The sequence below is a fragment of the Odocoileus virginianus genome, chromosome 33, assembly GCF_023699985.2.
Source record: "Odocoileus virginianus isolate 20LAN1187 ecotype Illinois chromosome 33, Ovbor_1.2, whole genome shotgun sequence".
Taxonomy (NCBI): Eukaryota; Metazoa; Chordata; class Mammalia; order Artiodactyla; family Cervidae; genus Odocoileus; species Odocoileus virginianus.
The window spans coordinates 15,110,213-15,131,900 of NC_069706.1; the positions used below are offsets into that span (position 1 = coordinate 15,110,213).

Here is a 21,688-nt window from a genome sequence, read left to right on the forward strand (position 1 = left end):
CGACGGGGGGAGCTTCACTCCCTTTCCTAAGATCTCTGGTAGGGCCTATAGACTTGTAGAATCCTAGAGCATCCATGAGATAAGGAACTGACTGCCTGATAAATTGTTTCAGTCATGTCCAGCTCTTTGCAACCCGATGGGCTGTAGGCTTCTCTGTTCATGGGGATTCTCCAGGCAAGAATACTGGAGTGGGTTGCCATGCCTTCCTCCAGAGGGGTCTTCTCGACCCAGGAATCAATCCGCATCTCACATTTCCTGCATTGGCAGGTGGGTTCTTTACCACTAGTGCCACCTAGGAAACCGTAAGGAACTGACCAGTCCCATGTTTTTCCAAGACAAGTGTGTCCTTCCAGGATGATTTGGGACACTCCATGGACTTAAGCAATCTTAATTCATCCAGGGAGAAAGTGAATGCCTTTTCCACAGTCCTTAAGTCTGTTTGATGACACCAGTGAGAACATCTCAGCTTGGTAAAAGCATGATTTTAGCGCCTAACCCTTGCACACCTCCCTTTACAACAGTGAGCCGTGGGCTCCTAGCCTCAAGCAGTCAACATGATCTAACCCAGGGTGGGATAACATTGTTTCCTTTTCCTTGTGTTCAGATTTTTAGGAACTCCCTCATAGCTCAGTTGGTAAAGAGTCTGCCTGCAGGGCAGGAGACCCCGGTTCGACTCCTGGGTCAGAAATATCGGCTGGAGAAGGGATAGGCTACCCACTCCAGTGTTCTTGGGTTTCCCTTGTGGCTCAGCTGGTAAAGAATCTGCCTGCAATGCGGGAGACCTGCGTTTGATCCCTGGGTTGGGAAGAACCCCTGGAGAAGGGAAAGTCTACCCACTCTAGTATTCTAGCCTGGAGAATTTCATGGACTATATAGTCCCATGAGGTCGCAAAGAGTAGGACACGACTGAGTGACTTTCACTTTCACTTTTTTCTGGTGGTCAACTTTTGACAATATACATGTAGACATTTAAATTGTAGCCAGTTAAAATCAGTAAGTAAATGGGGAAGATGTTAGAACACACTGCCCTAGCCCAGCACCCCCAGTTTGCAGAATGGTGGTGAACAGGGTCCAGAGAGTGCCAGGGCACCTGATTCACAACACGACCTGAGGCTGAAGGGGACTGAGCTGGGCGTTAGACCTCTGGCTACACATCGGGATCACCTGGGAGCTTTGAAAAGTTCTGGTCCTCTGGCTTCAGTTCATGCCAACTCAGTCAGTATCTCCCTGGTGGATGAAACTGGACACTGCCAGGAAGCTGACCCCTTGGGCCGTTTTCTGCACGGAGAGTGAGCCCAGGGTGGATCTGAAATTGCAGGTGTGGCTGCCCGTGGAGAAACTGCCAGCTCTTTTTCTGGATGTGCTGCACTTAGTCGCTCAGTTGAGTCCGACTCTCTGTGACCCTATGGACTGTAGCCCACCAGGCTCCTTTGTCCACGGGATTCTCCAGGCAAGAACACTGGAGTGGGTTGGCATGCCCTCCTCCAGGTGATCTTCCTGACCCAGGGATCAAACCCACAATGGCAGATGGGTTCATCTAGGAAACCCCCAGCGGCAGGCACTGTGGTTTAACTCCTCAATCTGTGTGGCCGTGAACAAATGCCTTTACCTCTCTGACCCTCTGTTTATTGATTTGTCGAAAGGGTATCCTCGACTAACAGGAGTGTTATTTCCAGTGATGATTTGTATTTTCGGCTCTGTCCTATGTACTTTCCCAGCAATGATTGTTTCATCCTCATACCGATTCTGTGAGTGGTTATAGCTGGGAAACCTGCCCCAAATCACAGCATTTTGAAATGGCTCAGAGACCCAGGTAGTCTGCTTGCGTGCTCGAGGCCCTGGCTGCTGGGCAGTACTGCTTGCTGTAAGGCTGTTGGGAACATTCAATAGCAGACCGCATGGAAAATGCTGCCCAAGCAGCAGTGATGAAAGGTGCATTGCACGGGAAGGGGCTGCATCATAAAACCCTGAACACCCCGTGTAAGCTTGGATTCTTCCGCTCTCAACTGTAGGAGTGTGGGTTCAACAGACAATATTCTGTTCTCTTCCTGAGATCCAGCCAAGAGGGGAAAGTTCACGGTTGGCCTGGTCCAAGTTTGGGCACTTAGGATGCTTGAGAGAGAAGGCTGGGAGGTTAAGAGCACAAGCATTGGAATCAGACCAGCCTGGGTTTGATCCCTTCCTGCCCGTGTGACACTGGGTGAGTCACGTGTGTGACACTGGGTGAGTCACGTGGCTCCTCTCTGGGCCTCAGTTTGCTTTTAGGTCACGTGTGGATGCTAATGTCTCCTGTGTCAGAGATCAATCTGGGGACTGCCCTGGGCGGCTGGTGGTTAGCTTCCCCTGCAGGGGGCATGGATTTAACCCCTGGTTGGGGATCTTAATCCCCCATGCCATGAGGTGAAACCAAAAAAGAAAAAAAAAAAAATTAGTATGTAGGTTAACTGAGGGGTAAGATGTAGGTGATCTGCCAGGTAGTGAATGACAGCTGGGAGGGGATGAAGCAGGTGGTAGGATGGAGCAGGGCGCTGGGAGGTGAGCAGGGCCTGCTTTATTGAGGGAGTTGCAATGACTTGGGCATCTGGCCGGGATTTAGTAGTCAGCATGGAAGTCCTTGTCTTGCTGCCTCAAACTCTTCTGGTGTGAAAAAATCCTAACAGGTATAATGCCTGAGGGAAAGGAAAGTGACCTGCCCTGGGGCAGTAAGGAGCCAGGAGACTGGAGGAGACCCTGGAGGGCCCCCCAGAGGCTGAAGATTGAGATAAACTTCTTAGAGACCCATCCAGAGAGAAGGCAGTCAGTCTTCAGAACCCTGGTACAGCTGGTAGCCTGCGCTCTGTAAAGTTCACGGAAAGAGCCATCTAGTGGCCTGAACTACTGTGGTCCAGCGGGTCTCCCAGAACCACCTTCTGCTGGTCTATTCATGGGTCATTTGAGGCAAAAGGGGAGCGCCTTTGTCTGACTCCAGCCAGACTTGAGAAGTCAGGGCACATCTGCCAGGGCAGGTCCACTGTGCAGCCCCTTGAATAAGGAACGTGTCCAGCAGAGACCGTCTTTCCCACCTGGACGGCACGTGTTCTGGGGAGGAGTGTCATCCCTAAGACAGGAGCGGCAAGAGGAGACAGAAACAGCCCTCTCCCCTGTCACCCGGGCACCCAGCCCTGCTCTTTTCTGTTCCTCTTCTCGCTTTCCCAACTCTCTGGGGCTGGACTGGCCTGGCTCTTCAGCCTACTTAGAGAACCTCTTCTAGCTTCAGTTCCCTCGTCTTCGAAATGGGTGAATATGTATGAATCACTTTGCTATACCCCTGAAACTAACACAACACTGTAAATCAGCTATACTTCATTATAAAATAATTTAAAAATAATAAAATTTCTAATCAAAAATTAAATAAAATGGGTGCATAAAACATAATAGATACTCGGCATTGTATCTGCAACACATTCCATCTGTTTTTCTCTTTTTATTGAGTCGTTGGTAAGTTGCTTGTCCATTTCGTTCTATTAGAATGTGTGTTTCATAAGAACAGGTGTCTCCAGATCTTAGTGATAGACACAGTACTTCTGCCAGGGACAGCGGCTGGCACTCAATAAATAAATACACAGGAATGGATGCACCATGGAAGGTTACTCTAGAAGCTGGGATGAAATGATGCTGGTAATATTTACCTTCCATTCTCTCTGCTTTGACCTGTGCTTTTGCACTAAGTTCATATATTTTCTCATTGACTTTATGAGGTTTATATATTATTATACCTGTTTTACACAGGGAGGACCAAGGCTCAGAGAGGTTTGCTAACTTTCCCAGGGTCACACAGCTAGCAAGTGGCAGGGCCAAATTTCAGATTCAGAAGAGTGACCTCAGAGCACGCTCCTGTAACCCATCAGCATGGCCCAGGGGCCATGATCACCCATTGCCCCCTTTTGGCTCAACACAGTGTGAGAGATGAACAACAGACTCATCCCCTCTGAAGCGAGGGACCAGAACTCTCCTTTCAGGGGAGAGCAGGACACTCAAAAATTGGTTGTGAGGAGGTTTTCTGCCCTGAAGCCCAACAGAGAATGGCAGGGGCTTGTGAGAAGCATGGTTCCAAACAGCTCATGCCATCCCATGAAGCACAGCCCACTCAGGCCAGGGGGCAGAGGTCATTTTCCGAAGCTCATGCCATCCCATGAAGCACAGCCCACTCAGGCCAGGGGGCAGAGGTCATTTTCCGAAGGTGTTAAAGAGGGCTCACCTCCATCCACGACCCCAGTGGAGGTGGCCATTCTGTGTGCCGTGTGCTCCGCCGCTCAGTCATGTGACCCCTCTTTGTGACCCCAAGAATTCTAGCCCACCAGGCTCCTCTGTTCATGGGATTCTCCAGGCAAGAACACTGAAGTGCATTGCCATGCCTTCTCCCAGGGGATCTTCCCAACCCAGGGATCGAACCTATGTCTCCTGCATTGCAGGCAGATTCTTTACGGCTGAGCCGCCTGGGCCGTTGCGCACAGCATGCCGAACCCTCACATGAACAGGAAGTGTCAGTGGGGCTCCTCCAGTTTGCCGAGGGTTAGGCCCACAAACAGGCAACCTTCTTCGGGAACTTAGCCCATAAAACTTTGCGTGGAGGCCCCGTCCCTGGGAGGGTGGGCCAAGGCAAGCACAGGCTCATAAAGGAGATTTAGGGAGACGACAGCAGCATATTCATTTGTACCTCTGCATAGTAAAGATAATTTATCGGCAGCTGCTGGGGAGCTCAGCCCTGAAATCACACGGATGGGAATATTAGGTGCCTTTCCCTTGCTCCCTCTCCCCACCCCAAGTGGCTCTGACTTTCAGATGGTTTAAATTAATTGGGTTGTGTGTGTGTGTATAAGTGCATATATATTTATTTATTTACAGGCATCCTTCCTTATTTATCTCACTGACTCCGTGAGCATTTACATTTCTTCAGAGACTCTGCAGTAATGAGCTTACAAGTGGGTCATTCATTACCCACTTGTGGCAGGAGGCGGGGGGAGGGCATGGGGGACCTGACAGATGCAAAGGATGAGTTTGATTCTTCAGCAGGAGGCCCGTTTGTCTCCTCAAGGGCCCCTTCCCCAGAGGACCAGGATGGGAGAAGAGCGCAAACAGGAGATGCCGAAACAAGGAGTGCTTCCCAGGAGCTGGGACAAGAGACTCTTGGAAGGTGTGTAGGGAAATAAAACCATGACAAATAGCATGTTGGGATTGGCAGAGTACAGAACTGAGTTAGCCTCAAGTAACAGAGACAAAGAATTGATGCTTTTGAACTGTGGTGTTGGAGAAGAATCTTGAGAGTCCCTTGGACTGCAAGGAGATCCAACCAGTCAATCCTAAAGGAGATCAGTCCTGAATATTCATTGGAAGGACTGATGCTGAAGCTGAAACTCCAGTACTTTGGCCACCTGATACAAAGAGTTGACTCACTGGAAAAGACCCTGATGTTGGGAAAGACTGAAGGCAAGAGGAGAAGGGGATGACAGGATGAGATGATTAGATGGCATCACCAACTCAATGGACATGAATTTGAGCAAGCTCCAGGAGATGGTGAAGGACTGGGAAGCCTGGTGTGCCGAAGTCCATGGGGTCACAAAGACTGAGTGACCGAACAACAAGGGAGAGAAAGCCGGAAGGCAAGAGGACTTTACACCAAGGACTCAAGTTATTCAAGTAACCCTCTGCCTGCTGACCCCCTCTCCTCTTTAAAGATTTCAGCCCACTTAATGATTGCTTTCTTTTAGGGTCCTTGCTGGAGGTGGTGTCACCCCCTAGGAGTTGTTTTGGGTACCCATGACACTCCACCAAGGCTGGTTGTTAACAGCCCTACGGAGTAGAGTGTAGGTTTTATACCCATGTTGTGTGAAATGCAGCATGTTACGTAACCTCTCTGTGCCTCCATGCATTCACCTGTCAAAGGTTAGTTATTGTTGTTCAGCCGCTAAGTTGTCTCCATTTCTTTGCGACCCCACAGACTGCAGCACTCCAGGCTCCTCTGTCCTCCACTGTCTCCAACAGTTTGTTCAAATTCATGTCCGTCTCTTCTGTGATGCTATCTAACCACCTTTTGTCAGACCTCTTCATTATGACCTGTTCGTCTTGGGTGGCTCTGCATGGTGGCTCATAGCTTCATTGCAAGCTTCATAGCAAGCCCCTTCACCATGACAAGGATGCTAATACCTACCCAAAAGAGTTGTTCTGGGATTTTTTTCAACTGTGTTGTTGTTCAGTTGCCAAGTGGTGTCCGATTCTTTGCAACCCTGTGAGTTGCAGCAGGCCAGGAGATCCTGTCCTTTACTATCTCCCGGAGTTTGCTCAAACTCCTGTCCATTGAGTCAATGATGCCATCCAACCATCTCATCCTCTGTTGTCCCCTTCTCCTCCTGCCTTCAATCTTTCCCAGCATCATGGTCTTTTCAAATGAGTCAGCTCTTCGCATCAGGTGGCCAAAGTATTGGAGCTTCAGCTTCAGCATCAGTCCTTTCAATGAATATTCAGGACTGAATTCCTTTAGGATTGACTGGTTGGATCTCCTTGCAGTCCAAGGGACTCTCAAGAATCTTCTCTAACACCACAGTTCAGAAACATCAATTCTTTGGTGCTCAACTTTTCTTTAGAGTCGAACTCTCACATCCATACATGACTACTGGAACAACCGTAGCTTTGACTAGACAGACCTTTGTTGGCAAAGTAATGTCTCTGCTTTTTAATATGCTGTCTAGGTTTCTCATTGCTTTTCTTCAAGGAGCATGTGTCTTTTAATTAGGTGTAATTAAAAAGCATCTTTTAATTAGGTATGTATATTGAGGTCTAATTGACAAATAAAATTGTAAGATATTTAAAGTGTTCGATGTGCAGATTTGATATAGAGATACATTTTCCCCCACTGAGTTCATTAACACGTTGTTCTGGAATTTTTAAGAATAGTCAAGTGTCAAATGTTAGTGCAGTTCTTGGAATTAATGTTCTGTAAGTGTTAGCTACTATCATTGTTATTACTAAGTTTGAGTTTCGCTGGGCTTGCTTGCCTGTGATTCCCTGTCTGCCTGTTAAACATGCTCTTTCCTCTGAAGTTCAGGCAGGAAAACTGCTTTCTTTGTGAAAACCTCCTCCACTCTCCTTGGACTTGGATTCTTGATGAAACCCTTGGCACACATTCATCGCCACTCTGCCTCCCTTCGGTCTCATCCTGTATTAAAACACTGTATGTCCACTCCCACTTCCCTCTCGTGTGTCGGAACTCCACCAACAACAGGAAGCGTGTCTTAATTCCCCTTCCTCTCCTCTGCCTCCTCCATGCCTGGCGAGGAGTAGGCACCCAGTTAAAGTATGTAGGGTGAATAAACCAGTGATTCTCAACCCTGTTGGACCCAGCCTCTCTTCATGCAATAAATCTTTTAAAATAATTCCTTTTATCTATCGTGAAATGAAATCCATACTTGTTACAACCTACTTACACTCACAGCTCTGAAACAGATCAATACACTGCCTTGATAATAATATAACAAATGTGTTCAAAGTAATTTGAAATAAAAATAATGTGTATTTTGTTCTGTAAATGATCAGGCATAACACCTCCAGACAAGCTCTTCCCAAACTGCAATGTGCGGACAAACCCCCAGGGCTCTTGTTAAAATGCAGATTCAGTGGTCCAGGCAGGAGCCTGAGAACCTCCATGTCTAGCAGACTCCCAAGCATGCTGATGTTGCCAGCTGACGGGCCTCCCTTTGTGTGAAGGGGCTAGAAGATGCATAAAAAGGTCAGGTGCCGGATGTTGACTCACCAAGAATTACAATTACAAATGCAGGTGGAGAACAGGTGTGTTTGTTGGTAACTTACAGACACAGCTTATGTGGCTGTTGATGACAGGATTTTTTAAAAGTCATGCTAAAATTCTGAATTAGGTAAGATCTCCCCTTGAGTTAAAGATAGTCACTTTCCTGGAAAATTCAGTTCCGTTAAAAGCACTCAAAAGTACTCTGTCATATGTAAATTTGTATGAGGTTCCTGACCTGCATAATTAAAAACCAGTTGTTTGCCCACATGACAGGTAGAGACATTCAGAAGTCCTGCAGGATGTGGGACAGTTCTTCATTTCTCTGGGAATATGCATTGCTAGGGATCTGATGTCCCCCCTTGCTCTCTGCCAGGAGCATCCCACAGTCATTGTGGCAACTGAAATGGCACATGTTTTCAGAACACCCCTCGAGGGGCAGCTCCACTTCTATGGAAAACCCTGGAATAAAAGGTTTCCTTAGGACTCTTGAGATCTTTGAGGCAAGGCTCTGAAGTTGAGTTACTTGGAAATCCTGGGTCCTTGGTTTTGAGCAGGCTCCCAACGTGCAGCAGATAAGGGGACCTGCGCTGCGTTGGACAAGAGCTGTGATGATCTGTAGAGCAGCCGCCCCTTCTCAACACTACCAGCCGCCGCTCAGCCCCAGACGGTCAGCACACGTGGAATCCCAGCCCACTGCGGTCAGGTCTCCTGCTGCTTCAAGAGAGGGTGGCAATCCAAATTTTAAGATGGAATCTCTAGACCTTGAAATGTTGGCTGGGACTATAAACCGAGACATGTGTACCCCGTACAAAGCAAACCAACCCCTTGATACAACCATGAAGTCCCAGCTATGACCTCTGGTTTAAATTTGGGGGGCTTCCCTGGTAGCTCAGTGGTACAGAATCCACCTGCCATTGTAGGAGACACAGGTTCTGTCCCTGGGTCAGGAAGATCCCCTGGAGAAGGAAATGGCCACCCACTCCAGTATTCTTGCCTGAAACATCCCATGAACAGAGGAGCCTGGCGGGCTATATAGTCCATGGGATCACAAGAGTCAGACACGACTTAGCAACTAAACAACTTAAATTGGGGATGTGCCAGCAGCTTGGGGACTAGCCACTTGCTTGAATGAGTGTCCCGCCTCCTCAGGTGACCCCGTTTCCAGCCGGGGAGTCTAACCCTCCTCCCACTTCCCCCCTTGCAGGATGCAGTTTCTCCCCACCTCCTCCAGCCCCTCCCTGCTCCCTCCAGCATGCCTTTCCTTAGTTTACTCGGGCCCTTTTCCTGCGGCCGTCTCTTTCTCCCTGGCCTAGCTTTCCTGTTCTGTCCACTTGGACTGGTCACTTGGGGCTGTTGTTGCCGCATGGGAGCAGGGCTTGAGCCACTGAGGCTGCCAACAGGGGCCTCTGGAGTGCATGCCGTGGAGCCGTGCTTCTCCAACAGGGGTGATTTTTGGCCCGCAGGGTGTGTCTGGCAATGTCTAGAGACAGTTATGGTTTTCACACGAGTGTTACTGTCATCTAATAGGACAGATCACAGATACTGCTAAACATTCTAGCATGCACGGGACAGCCTCCACAAAGAGACATGACCTGCGCCCAGATGTCGCTAACGTCACAGTTGAGAAAGTCCACCTTGGAGAAATCCAGAAGGCTTTGTTACTGAAGCTGGACTGGGTTGTTCATTGTGACTGTCACACCCTCCTGGTGGGGCTGGAAGGCCAGCGTGGGTCCAGTCTGGACTCCTGCGCTGGCCCCAAGGACACAGCAATACGGGGTTGAGATCCAGGCCGCATGGCCTTGGGCAGTGTCAGGGATAAACAAGGCCGTAAGGACAGATTTCAGTAGGTGAGATCTTGGTGCACTAGGGGAACGGGTCCAGTGTGAACTGAACGCCACTGAGACTTGCACAGAGAGACTGGTCTCTTAAAGGGAGCGTGAGGGAATCGTGAGGGTGTGAGCAGGGCTTGAGCAGAGTCAGGGCAGTGAGAAAGAGAAAGCAGGAAGGGGTTGGGGAGGCCCTGTCCCCATGAAACTCATCCGGGTTTGCTGGCTGGCGCTTCTCCAAGCTAGTCCTCTCCCTTGCACAGGGGCTGGAAGGGATGCTGGGGCCCTGTCTTAGGGGGTTAGCTGGAGCAAACTCGATTCTGTTGGCAGCCTTCTGTTTTCCTCAGGCAGGCGCTAGAAGGGGACTAGAATCATCCAAGGGCTGTGTCCTTGAGCTGTCAGAAACAATGTTAGTGTTTGCTCCAGTCTTTACAGGCCAAGGTTGAGGCCGTGTTGAGAAGGGGCTCAGAGGGGCTTGGCTAGAGTTTGGTCTAAGGGAGCATCTTTGCCAGCAGGTCATTCTTCCTCCCAGAGGGTGTCCCGGGGCTTCAGGGTTCAGCCTCTCTCTATAAAACTATCATCACTCCATTTCCAGTTGACCTAGATTTCCACCCGTGTGTGTATTTGTCGTGTATGCAAGCAAGATACAAACCCACAGACCTGCTGTATAGGGAAAAACCCAACATAAAAAGGTCCTCAACTTTTTATTTCCTCAATGAGTAGGTATTTCGGATGATAAGTCTGTATTATGTTGGCAATTCTCAGACTTGTTGGTCTCCATGGACCCCCTTCTATTTTCAAATATTGTTTCAGACCCCCAAGGAGCTTTTCTTTATGTAGGTTATATCTATCAATTATTTGTTATATGTTGAAATTTAAACTAGGGCATTCTTAGCAATGGTTATTTATTGATTTACTTAAAATAATCATAACTCATTACATGTCTGTATAAGTAAAAACTTTTATGAAAAATACGTATGTTTTACACAACCAAAACAAATTTCGTGAGAAGAGGCACTGTTTTGCGTTTTTGCAAATCTTTGTAATATGTGGCTTAATGGAAGACAGCTGGATTCTCACACTTGCTTCTGCTTTCGATCTGATGTGATTTCACACATCGTGGATCCTCTGCAAAACTCCATTGTGTGCTTGTGTGAAAGGGTGAGTGAATAAAGGGAAAGAGCATCTTCAAATTATGATGAAAGTAGTGACCTTAAAGATCACCTGAAAGGGTCCCCCAGGGGTTCCCAGAGCACACTTTGAGAACCACCTCATTAGCTCATCACCGTAAGCATGAATTCTAGTTTAGTCCATTGTAGCTAACATTTATTCAGGTCTCGGCTTTATCCTGAGTGCTTTACACATGTTAACTCTCTGAACTCTGGTAAAAGTGCCGTTAGGCAGGTACTAGTTATTATGCCCATTTTACAGAGAGGAAGACTGAGGCTCTCAATGTTAGATACTGTGCCCTGGGTCACACAGTGAGCAAGTGGCAGAGGCCTGATGGACTTGATTGCACTTCACCTCCCTACCCTGCCCTTCTAAATGACTTAAGTCTGTTCACTGGGTGATGGGACACCAGCTAAAAATGTCAACTGAGTGCTGAGTGCATCAAGCCCCGTGCTAAATGTTCTGTTGTTAACTAGAATGAAATATGAGTGTGCCCTATTATTTAATCTCTCCCTCACCTTTGCAAAGTAGGTCTTCCAACCCCTTCTTTTCTGGTGGATGAGAAAACTGAGGCCCTGAGAGGCTAAGCTCCTTTCCCCGTATCTCAGAGTTAAGGGCAGAGGCTGGATTCCAAGTCAAGCCAAAACTACTCACGCAGCTCCCTCCCGCCTCACCCAAAGCTGCACATCCCGTTAACATGACTAAATCTGCTAAATTACACCAGGCTTGTTACTGAGGGTTTTATTAAAGTCTGGTCTGCCCGTGCCCAGCGAGGCCCCCGAGTTTCTAAGTGCTGGCCAGCCCTGCCACTCTTTGTGCATACGAATGAGCCAGCGAGGGGCCTCTGTGAGGTCTGTTTGCATTGGCAGCTGGGGTAATTGCATGTCCTAATTGGGTGCAGCTATGCACACGGCCACTGCCCTGGCACAGCCGTCCTTTTGGAAGCAGGTGCAGGCTTCTCCCCCAAGTGTCCCTCTCAATGGCCCTGGTCACCTTGGTGATGGGAATGAAGCCTCGGACACTGAGTTCACCAGCGAACAGCTACTCAGCTGGCCCTGCGTCCACATGGCGTGAAAGGAAGCCGTAACCGGGTGGTGATGAGTGAGCAGGTGGGAGGGGCGCCCTCACGCCTGCATGGCGCACCTGGCCAGGGCTCCCCTCTGGCACCCTCCCTGGTCCTCAGAGTGGCCGAGAGGCAGGCAGTGTCGGTGGGTGTGGCCTCTAGACCTCAACTGCCTGGGGTCCAGTCCTGGCTCCTCCATTTCCTGGATCTGGATTTAGCCTCTTCTCTGAACCTCCATGCTCCCATCCAAAAAATGGGGAGAATAGCAGCATTTCTTTTATAGGATCCTCATGAGAATCAAATGAGTGAGTTGGTGCAGAAGGGTTGGAAGCAGAGCCTGGAGCAGAGTGCGCACTGCACACGTGTTTTCTAACAGGTGCGTGTTTCGTTAGCACCTTGCATGTGCAGTCACTGTGCTTCATCAGTTCTCAGTTATGGGGAGACAGGTGCCAGCCTCAGCCCCCGGGATGGATGAGAAATTTGAGAAACAGGAAGATGAAATTGTCTGTCCCAGGTCAAAGAGCCACTGGAGAAGGCGATCACAGGATGACGCAGGGAGGAGACCATGCACTTAGGAGCACCCATCTATCCCTCCATCCCTAGTCTCTTAAAATCCATCAGTTATTCCTCAACGATTTGAAATGGCAGAACATTGTTAGTCAATTGTATTGATTAATGGTCGACTCGGAGAAAGTTCAGCATCACACAGGACCTGTCATCTTATAGATGAGAAAATCCGACAATCGCTAAAGCAAGACAAATCCCTGGGTCTCCTCCTTTCCTGTTTGGTGTTCTTTCTACACAAAAATAAGAGCAAAGGTTTATCAATGAGTGGAGCATTTAGAACATACAGCAACCCACCTCCACTCCGAAACAGGACTGGGGTGTGGTGGGGGCGGGGCGAGGGTGGTGGTGGGAGGCAGATTCAATTGATTAAGCAAGGAAAAATCCATCCTGGAGTCTGAACCATAGAGAACCAGGAAAGACAGAAGCAGACCCAGGTGTCTCCAACACAGCAGCTTGGGTCACGTAACCCGTCTCTCTTGTGCTTGGAAGCCATCTTGTGCTTGGCATATTTCTACCTGATTGAAATTGGCTCTAAACATGCCCAAGGTTGAATGGGAGTGGAGGACATTATTGCATTTAATTATTTCTCCGGAATAAAAATGGATTCTAGCAGCAGCTTAGAGGTAAGGAAACAGCAGAGCAATTAAGAGTTTTGGAGCTCGCATGCGAACATTTGAATGTGCAATCATTGTAATAAGTACATTAAAATAAAATAAGTCAAAGGGTTGCATTTGCATAAATAACCCAAGGTGAGAGTGTTGGATTGCTTAAGAATAGAAGGGGCGCAGCTAGTAGATCACCATGAAGAAATAATAATTTATCTGTCATCCAGGTGAAGACCATGGGGTGAGACAGTGGAGGTCCAGTGTTAATCGGTGGGGAAGCCTCTTTGCTCGTTCTTCTTCCTACTTTGGGTGTGGCAGACACATTCCGGAAGTTTTATATACATTTATCATCACCAAATACCCATAATGCACTATTTTCAAATCCCTATTTTCCAGATGAGGAAACAGGCATGCAGAGTTTGGATCACATCATTTCCAGCGTCACTTTTATTTCTTGGTCAGGTTATTTCACTTCCCCATGCCTTAGCTTCTTCCCCTTCATTAGGACTCATGTTGGGGCTTCACTGGGTGCTCGAGAGGATTAGGGACACAAAATGCATGAAGGGCCAGAGTTTAGGGGGATATGGGTGCTAAAGGTATGATGATTATCTCATATATATTTGCCTGGAAACCTCCCATGGTTGGTTTTTACAGGGAAGGGAACCTGGGTTTGGATGTCTGGATCTTGATTCTCCAGGGGAAGGAGAGAAGAACCAAGACGGATTAGCCTCTTGGCAAGCAGGTGAAGAGTTAAAGTAAGTGATACTTCACCACTGTATAGAAGGATGGAGGGATAAATGGATAGAGCAAATGCGGTGTATTCATACATGGAATATTATTCAGTCTAGAAAAAGAAGGAAATCCTGTCATATGTGACAACATGGATGAACCTCAAGGATGCTGGTATGAAAGAGGGATGAAAGTGAAAGGTGCTCAGTCATGTCCCCATGGACTGTAGCCCACCAGGCTCCTCTGTCCATGGAGTTCTCCAGGCAAGAATACTGGAGTGGGTAGCCATTCACTTCTCCAGGGGATCTTTGTGACCTAGGGATCGAACTCGGGTCTTCTGCATTGTAGGTGGATTATTTATCATCTGAGCCTCCAGGGAAACCCAGAGGATGTTAATACTGAGTGCAATAAGCTGGACACAGAAAGACAAATGCTGCTTGATCCACTTACATGAGAATCTAAAACGGTCAAATTCAAGACTTCACTGGTGGTCCAGTGGTTAAGACTCATGCTTCCAATGCAGGGGGTGAAGATTCAATCCCTGGTGGAAGAACTAAGTAAGATCTTATGTGCTATGTGGTGTGGCCAAAAAAAAAAAAAAAAAAAAGCCTGACTTCAATTTTAAATAAATAAATAAAATAATCAAACTCAGAGAATCGGAGAGTTAGGATGGTGGTGGCCAGTGGCCGGGGTCTGGGGAAATGAGGAATCTCTGTAATCAACGGGCATGAAGTCTTGGTGGTGTAGGATGAATCCATTCTAGAGATCTGCTGTACTGACTTGTGACTGTGGGTAGCAAGACTGTATGGGACACTTAAAGCGCTTGCTGAGAGGGTAGATCTCATGTTACATGTTCTCACCATAGTAAAATAAAGTGTACAAAAAAGAAGAAAGAAAACCGTTGGGGGAAGGTGTTGGAGAACTCATCAACTGCTGTACAAAACAGCCCTGACTCAGTGTGACCAAGATCTTAGGCTCCTGCGTGATGCCTGATTCTCACTGACTATGCCTCAGTGACTTTTCTGGAAGTTATCGAACAGCTGTGAGCTCTTCATGCAAGAAGACAAAATATTTCCCTTTCCTCTTACCTTCAAATCTTTTGGTTTCCCTTGACAGCTGAGTAGCACCTGGGGCCGGGGGGGAAGGCCGTGGGGTCTCGAAGAGCTGACAGTCCCCATTATGTGAGTGTCTCTGAGTGGACAACCCTTATTAATCTCGAGTCCTTCTAGAACTGATGCTGGCCCCTGGTCCTGATGTCACAAATTAACCAGAGGAACCAGCCGTTTTCTGATGGTCAGATTAGCTTCATTGATTGCAGTGTTTCCTGTGTCTGGTATTGCTTAGAGAAGTTCTGCCAGAAAGTGGTGGAGAATGTGAGCTTTTGAAATTTTGAAATTTTTATGGAGGTTTTCTGCTCAGGGGATAAACTGGTGATCGTCAGTTAATGAGGAAAGAGAATAACCCAGGAACTGTACTTAAGACGTTTTTGATGAGAGTGGATGCAGGTAGCTGTGGGGGTTTCTGCTCACTCTCTGCCTTCTTGTTAATTTCTAAAAAAAAAAAATGAGCTTAGGGACAGAATTTAAACTCACGTTCTTGGACAGCAAGTGCCATCAAACTGATCTTTTGGCTGTTAGAGGCAAAAAGTAATATGTAATTGGGTCTTGTATCTGAGGTCAGCTAAGAGGAAGAAAGCAGATAGTTGTCTCCTGTATTAATCAGGATGAATTAGACTGTGGTGCAGTAACAAAGATCCCCAAACCTCAGGGACAGAAATCTGCAGAGGTTTATTCTGCCCATGGAGGGTTGGTGGAATTGCAGGGCCTTCACCATCAGGAGTGTGGCTGGATGCTGCCAGGGAAGAAGGGACATGGCAAAATGTGCCTGGCCCCAGTCACTTGTCTTGGCCACAGCAAGTTGCTTGGCTGTGCCTCCTTTAGGGGATGGGAAGTGCAATTGTATCAGGTGCCTAGCAGGAAGAGAACTGGAATATTTGTCAAGAGCTTTACTGAATACCATTCCCCCCATCCAGTCCGTTCCAACCTAGGCTAAAGTGTGCAAAGACCCCACCCCCTCTGTCACAGAGAAGGGGGCACTAAATGCTCCACCCTTGACCTTTCCGCTGAACAGAAGAGGCACAAGCAAGTTTTAGAATTATACAGGTGCAAATTCACAGTCTTCCCTAAGTGACGTCAGACAAATCACTGAACATCCCCAAGCTTTTTTCCCCTCTCTCTTGTAAGATGCGAGAATGGTAGCATCTGCCTCTGTTACTTCAGGATTTACTTCTGAAGGTTAAATAATGTATCACATGGGTGGGCTTAGCACAGTGCTTGGCACCTGATAACATGCCCAAGTGGGTGAAAGCAACAAGCAAGCCTTGGCTCCTCTTTCTATAAAATAGTGAGGGGGTACCCGTTAGGGGGTGATTTTCAGCATGCAATAGGTAATACCTGTGAATCAGTGGCATATGGTGACTGGCTCACAGGGACAGCTCAGAGAATTCAGCTGAGAGGCTGCTTGGGATTCTTCAAGGGTCTCTGAACAGAAAGAAGGAAAAGAGGAATAGCAGTGAAGTTTGTTTAGGTTTCAACAACAGAGGCATGGCCCCCACTTGAGGGGGATTTCTTACAAGATGCACGTGGGAGTTAAGAAAAGCCGGAAATAGCTGTTAGAACCGGAAGTTCCCCCTTATGGACCAGCATGTAATGTCGGCTCCCACTGATGACCAGCAGCTTCTCTGTGACGGAACACAGACTGCACTCTCTCTTGGCGTCTGCTCTGTTCAGTCTTCCTGTCCATTGCCTCCGGCCGCTGCCACCCTGGCGCCATGTGGCCCCTCCTTACTGCTCTCTCCCTCTTCTGTGACTTCCTGACACCTGATGACCCCTGGCCAGCCTAGAGCTGGCTCATTGGAGATGACAGGCCTGTCCCAGATCCGTTTAGCTGGGTGACAGTGGATGGGAGGGGAGTCAGGCTGCCGTGCTTAAGGGGACAGAGTGAGGGGGATAAGAAGGGCTCTGCAGCTCCCTAGAAGTGGCTGGTGGATCTGATGGCCCACAGCAGAGGTCAGCGGCCTATCTGGTTTGAATCCCAGCTTCACAACCAACCGCCTGGGTTACCTTGATGGGTCACTGATGCCAGTACCTGCAAAAGGAGAATAAAAGTAACATCAACTTACAGAATGGCCACGAGGTATCTTAGTGTTGCTTCCATTCCTATGGACTCTTGAAATTGGTACTTGATGCTAGGGGAGATGAAACAAAGGTAAGAAGTGGGCAGACACATTGCTGGACCAAATGGGGACATTGGAGACAAGGGCAAGCAAGCCAAGCTCAGGGAAGGGGAACCTTCTAAACTCACAGTCCTGGAGAACCGGGGTCTGCACAGTGTTTCTTTTTTTTTTCACAGTGTTTCTTAAAGGGCCAGACAGAAGTACTTTTAGCTTTGCAGGCCAGAGAGACAGTCCCTATGGCAACCACTCACCTCTGCTGTTGTATCAGGAAAGCGACCATAGACATCCATGAATGAATAGGCATGGCTGTGTTTCAATAAAACTTTATTTACAAAAACAAATGGCATGGAGGATTTGGCTCAGGGCAGGTAGTAGCTTGCAGGACCGCTGAAGGAGGAGCCGTGCTCAATGTCAGCTGCACATCAGCCCCTCCTGGGCGCCAGCACTGCCTCCACGCTCTGCCTCCAGAGCCTTCCTTGAGAACCTTTAATGGTCACATTTAGGAAAATGAACGAGGATGTCTGCCCTCGGGATTGCTACTCATTGCCAGTGTGTTTCTACAGCAGTGGATTTAAAGAGTCAATTAGCCTCAATTCTCTGTGGCCTCTGTGTCCCCTCTGACTAGCTTTGGCCCAGTGGATTCTCTTTCAGGTTAAGGCCTTAGTAATGGGCTCTAAACAGAAGCACTGTGTTTTGGAAATGATGCAGGACGTTAGTTGACCAGTTTATTTGATCCAAGCTCAAAATGGCCATGGCCCACATACCGTGGAGAAGCTGAGTTCCAGGTGCCCCTCTTCCTGGAAAGACTCATTGTCTCAAGAATGACTGTTGCCTTTTCTCTTGACCCACCCCCTCCAGGGTGACTTAATCAGTCCTACTCCAGACAGTCAAAGCTATCTGGAGCTTTGATTATCCAAGAGTCCAAGAGTCAAAGCTCAAACACAAGACTGTCACCAAGTCTTAGATTCATTGTAAGGATTGCCCTATAAAGGACACATTCCCATCGAGATAGCTGGTGATATCTCCCCTCCAGAATTAACTATGGCATGATCTCATTTCTCTTATGGGCATAGATCTAGGAGCATGTCTTAAAGGCAATGGAAAGTAAATACTAGCCTACCAATGTTTTCTCCCCTTATAACTTTATTATGGCTTTGCTAGCCATTAACCATCACAGCGCTCTCTGCTGGAATTTAAACAGGAAGCCCAAAACAAACCCTAGATTCCAGTGGCAGAAACATTCGAAGGAGACTTCCATGAAAAGGGAGTGTGTTTAATAACAAGCATTGAGGATCATAGTCCAAGCACATTGGAGATCACAAAAGTTTTATTTTCTAGTTGGAACGTCTTATATTTCCAGGTTGAGAAATTGAGTTCAATAGAAAGATCTAACAGGAAGTCTAAGGTGAAGCTCATAGCAAAGGCAGGGCGTGTGACCCCAGGGCTCCAACCTCCAAACCCACGTGCCCCATTCTCTAGGGCCCGCCTGCTTAGCTTGATGGCTCAGTCAAGATTCTCTTCTGTGTCTTGTCCCTGTCTTCTTTAGGATGGCTACTTCTCCCACCGGCCAAAAGAGAAAGTGCGAACAGACAGTAACAATGAGAACTCGGTGCCCAAGGATTTTGAGAACGTGGACAACAGCAACTTTGCACCCAGAGCTCAAAAGCAGAAGCACCAGCCTGAGCTGACGAAGAAGCCCTCGAGAGGACAGAAGGAGCTTCTGAAGAGGAAGCGGGAGCAGGAGGAGAAAGGGAGGGGGCGTCAGTCCCCGGGGAAAGGTCCCAACGAGGCGCTGCCTCCCGGCGAGAGGGTCGCGGTGAACGGCAGCCGCAGCAAGGACGCCCCCCGACTGCCCCACAGCCGCAAGAGCGGGGGCAGTTCCCCCGAGGCCAAGCCTGACCAGCCCCTCAGGTGTGACATCTCAGGCAAGGAGGCCATCTCCGCGCTGTCCCGCTCCAAGTCTAAGCACTGCCGCCAGGAGATCGGGGAGACCTACTGCCGCCACAAGCTCGGGCTGCTGATGCCCGAGAAGGTGACTCGGTTCTGCCCCCTCGAAGGTAAGTCCCAGCCCCGCTCTGCTCACGTCCTCAGACCTTCTCCCAGCGACTGCCCTAGTTTTCAAACCCCAAATCAAGACACGAGATCATTTGTTTTGGACCTTCCTGTGAATTCCAAAATCTTGCATGGGAAGTTCCCCCAAATCAAATTACCTTTTGTTGCAGCCTTAACCAGTTGCCTTTGTGACAAAGGATAAAATACAACGCAGTCAGGGCTAATGTGGAAGGTGTAGGTGGCGATAGTATTGATATGGATTGTTTTCTTTCTCAGCAGAATATGGGGATTAAAGTTGACATGAATATTACTGTATTGAATAGGATCTGAAAGGATCTATTGGTTACATTGACACTGGTGGCTCTGAAAAAACATCTTTCTCATTTTCCTCCATCTACAGTTTCTTCCTTCCTTATTTCCTTCCCCCTTCCACCCCTCCACCCCCCAGCAGCCTCCCTCCTGCCCCACACTGGGCCCCCTTCTCCATGCTGATGACCAGTGACAAATCAGACTTCTCGCTGGCGTGTGGTATGAGGTCAGAGCTCCAAGAGTGACGTTCATAAGTGCAGGGGAGGGTCCTCAGAAACCGGGGGCATGGGGGAAAGGCTCTGCACAGGTGAAGTATTACAATGTGTGCATCTCTGCATCTCGCCTCCCACCACTGACATGTGTTCCTTGCTGCACATAAGTACATTTCACCTTTTCCAGTGCCTGCAGAAGGGGAGTAATAACAGGTACTGAGCGCTCACTGTGTCCTGGCATGGCACAGGCAGTTTGCATTCAATCAGCTCGTCTCATCTGCGGCCCAGTGAGGTTGGCACTGTCGTCAGGAGCATATCATTTTTCATTTGAGTGACATAAAATAACTTCCCTCTGGTCTTATGGCTTGTAGGAGGCCTCACAAGCCTGCAGGTAGAGACATCCTGAGATAGAGATACCACCATCCTGGGTGAGGTCATATTTTCTCAAGATCAAAAAAAAAAAAAAAAGAAACATGTTATGGCAGAAAATTTCAAACCTACCTTGGAGACGGGAGACCCTTCATGTTCCCACCGTCCTGCTACAGGTAACTCGTGGGGGTCAGTGCTCTTTCATCCATGTCCACACGCCCACCCCGCCTCCCACGGCCACACACACAAACTCATTTGCAGGCCAGCAAATAACTCTTTTTCTTGTAGAAGACCTTACATCCCAAATAGTTTGTGAGTTAGTCCACCCCATGGCTTTCTCCATGCACATGGCAGACAGCATCCTAAAGACTTCTCTAAAAAGAAGAGAGAGCTGATATCACTGGGAGCAAACAGTGCGATGCATTTGAAATGGAGGGCAGTGTGTTCTAGTTCAAGTTTTACCAGGAACTCACCAGCGGAAGGGAAATTGCCTTCCGCTCTCTGGTTCCAGCTTCCTTATCTGTTCAGGGAGCACCCTGCATTAAATACTTGAAGGGTCTTCCCACTCAGACCTCCCTTGGGGTCCATTCGAAATTTGCTCTTGGTCATCCCTCATTCTTATCGGCCACAGTCAATGCCAGGGGGACCCCGCGGTCCCTCACTAAGTGGCCAAGGGTTCCAAATATTCATACCACCTTGTTGCTTCTAAATTCAAATACCAATGAATGCTCATTGTGTAGGGGATACACACAAGACCTGGGTGGGGCAGGGGTCCATGAGCGGAAGAGGACTGGGCCCACGGGGTGTTGGGTCCATCTTAGTGTCCAGACAGAAGGTCAGAGCATCAGGAAGGCCAACTGCAGAGCTGTGCTGGGTGGCGGGGTGGGAGCAGAGGGCTCTCAGTTCCCACAGCATCGGAGGATTTGGAGGCCAGGCAAGAAGGTGCCCGATGTCTCATCAATCCCACATCCCTCTTGAGGCAGAAGGAGGTGTGAGGTGAGAACAGCTCCCAAGGAAAAGGGGACTGGGTCACTTCTAGAGAAATCCTGATTCTGTCTCTCCAATGGACAGATAAGAAATGAGGCCCAGAGAGGAGGGGACTTATGGTCAAGGTCACCCAATCAGTTAGAGGCTGAACTTGAGCTGAAATTCAGCACCTTATCTCTCACACATGCTTCTCTGTTGATCCCCAATCACTGGATGGAGGGTATGGATCAGGTCAGGGGTGGCCACGTGGGTGTGTGGGTATAGAGGCCTGGAAGGGTCCATGGCAAACCCTTCATGGGGTCCCCTCTGGGCAGGGTGCAGTGGGGACCGCTTCAGCCCTTACCTCAAATTCATCTGTACTTTAAAGTGTTCAGTTGGAAATGTGTATCTCTACTCTCTTTCCAATAGAAAGGTTTAAAAAGAAAAGGTTCATGTCTCCCTTGCATAGGGACTCTTGTCTAAGTGGTCCCAGGGTTCCCGTTACGTTGTTGACTCAGCAGATAGTGGTACAGATATTTAAATTAATAAGCAGAGCTGTTTCCAAAATCTTCCCTTTAACTAGCTCATGGCCTGGCAGAGGCCTGAGCTGCATGTCTTTCCTTGAGAGTAGCAGGGGGCACTCGCTGGGTACCAAGGGTTGTCACAGTTTTTCTATAAAGGGCCAGCGAGTAAATATTTGAGGCTTCGTGGGCCTTGCAGTCTCCGTCACAATGCCTCAACTCCACTGTTGTATCACACAAGCAGCCGGAATGATACATACACAAGTGCACTTGGTTATTCCGAA

At 48.5% G+C, this 21,688-nt stretch overlaps 1 protein-coding gene across 1 annotated transcript in view; it reads left to right on the forward strand.

Annotated features, from left to right (window-relative positions):
* Window positions 1–21,688, forward strand: part of XYLT1 (xylosyltransferase 1) — a 341,704-nt gene that overhangs the window by 166,653 nt on the left and 153,363 nt on the right. Inside the window, exon 3 of the mRNA XM_020904963.2 lies at window positions 18,522–19,032. Within this exon, the coding sequence (XP_020760622.2) occupies window positions 18,522–19,032 (511 nt within the window). The remainder of the gene's footprint in view (window positions 1–18,521; window positions 19,033–21,688) is intronic.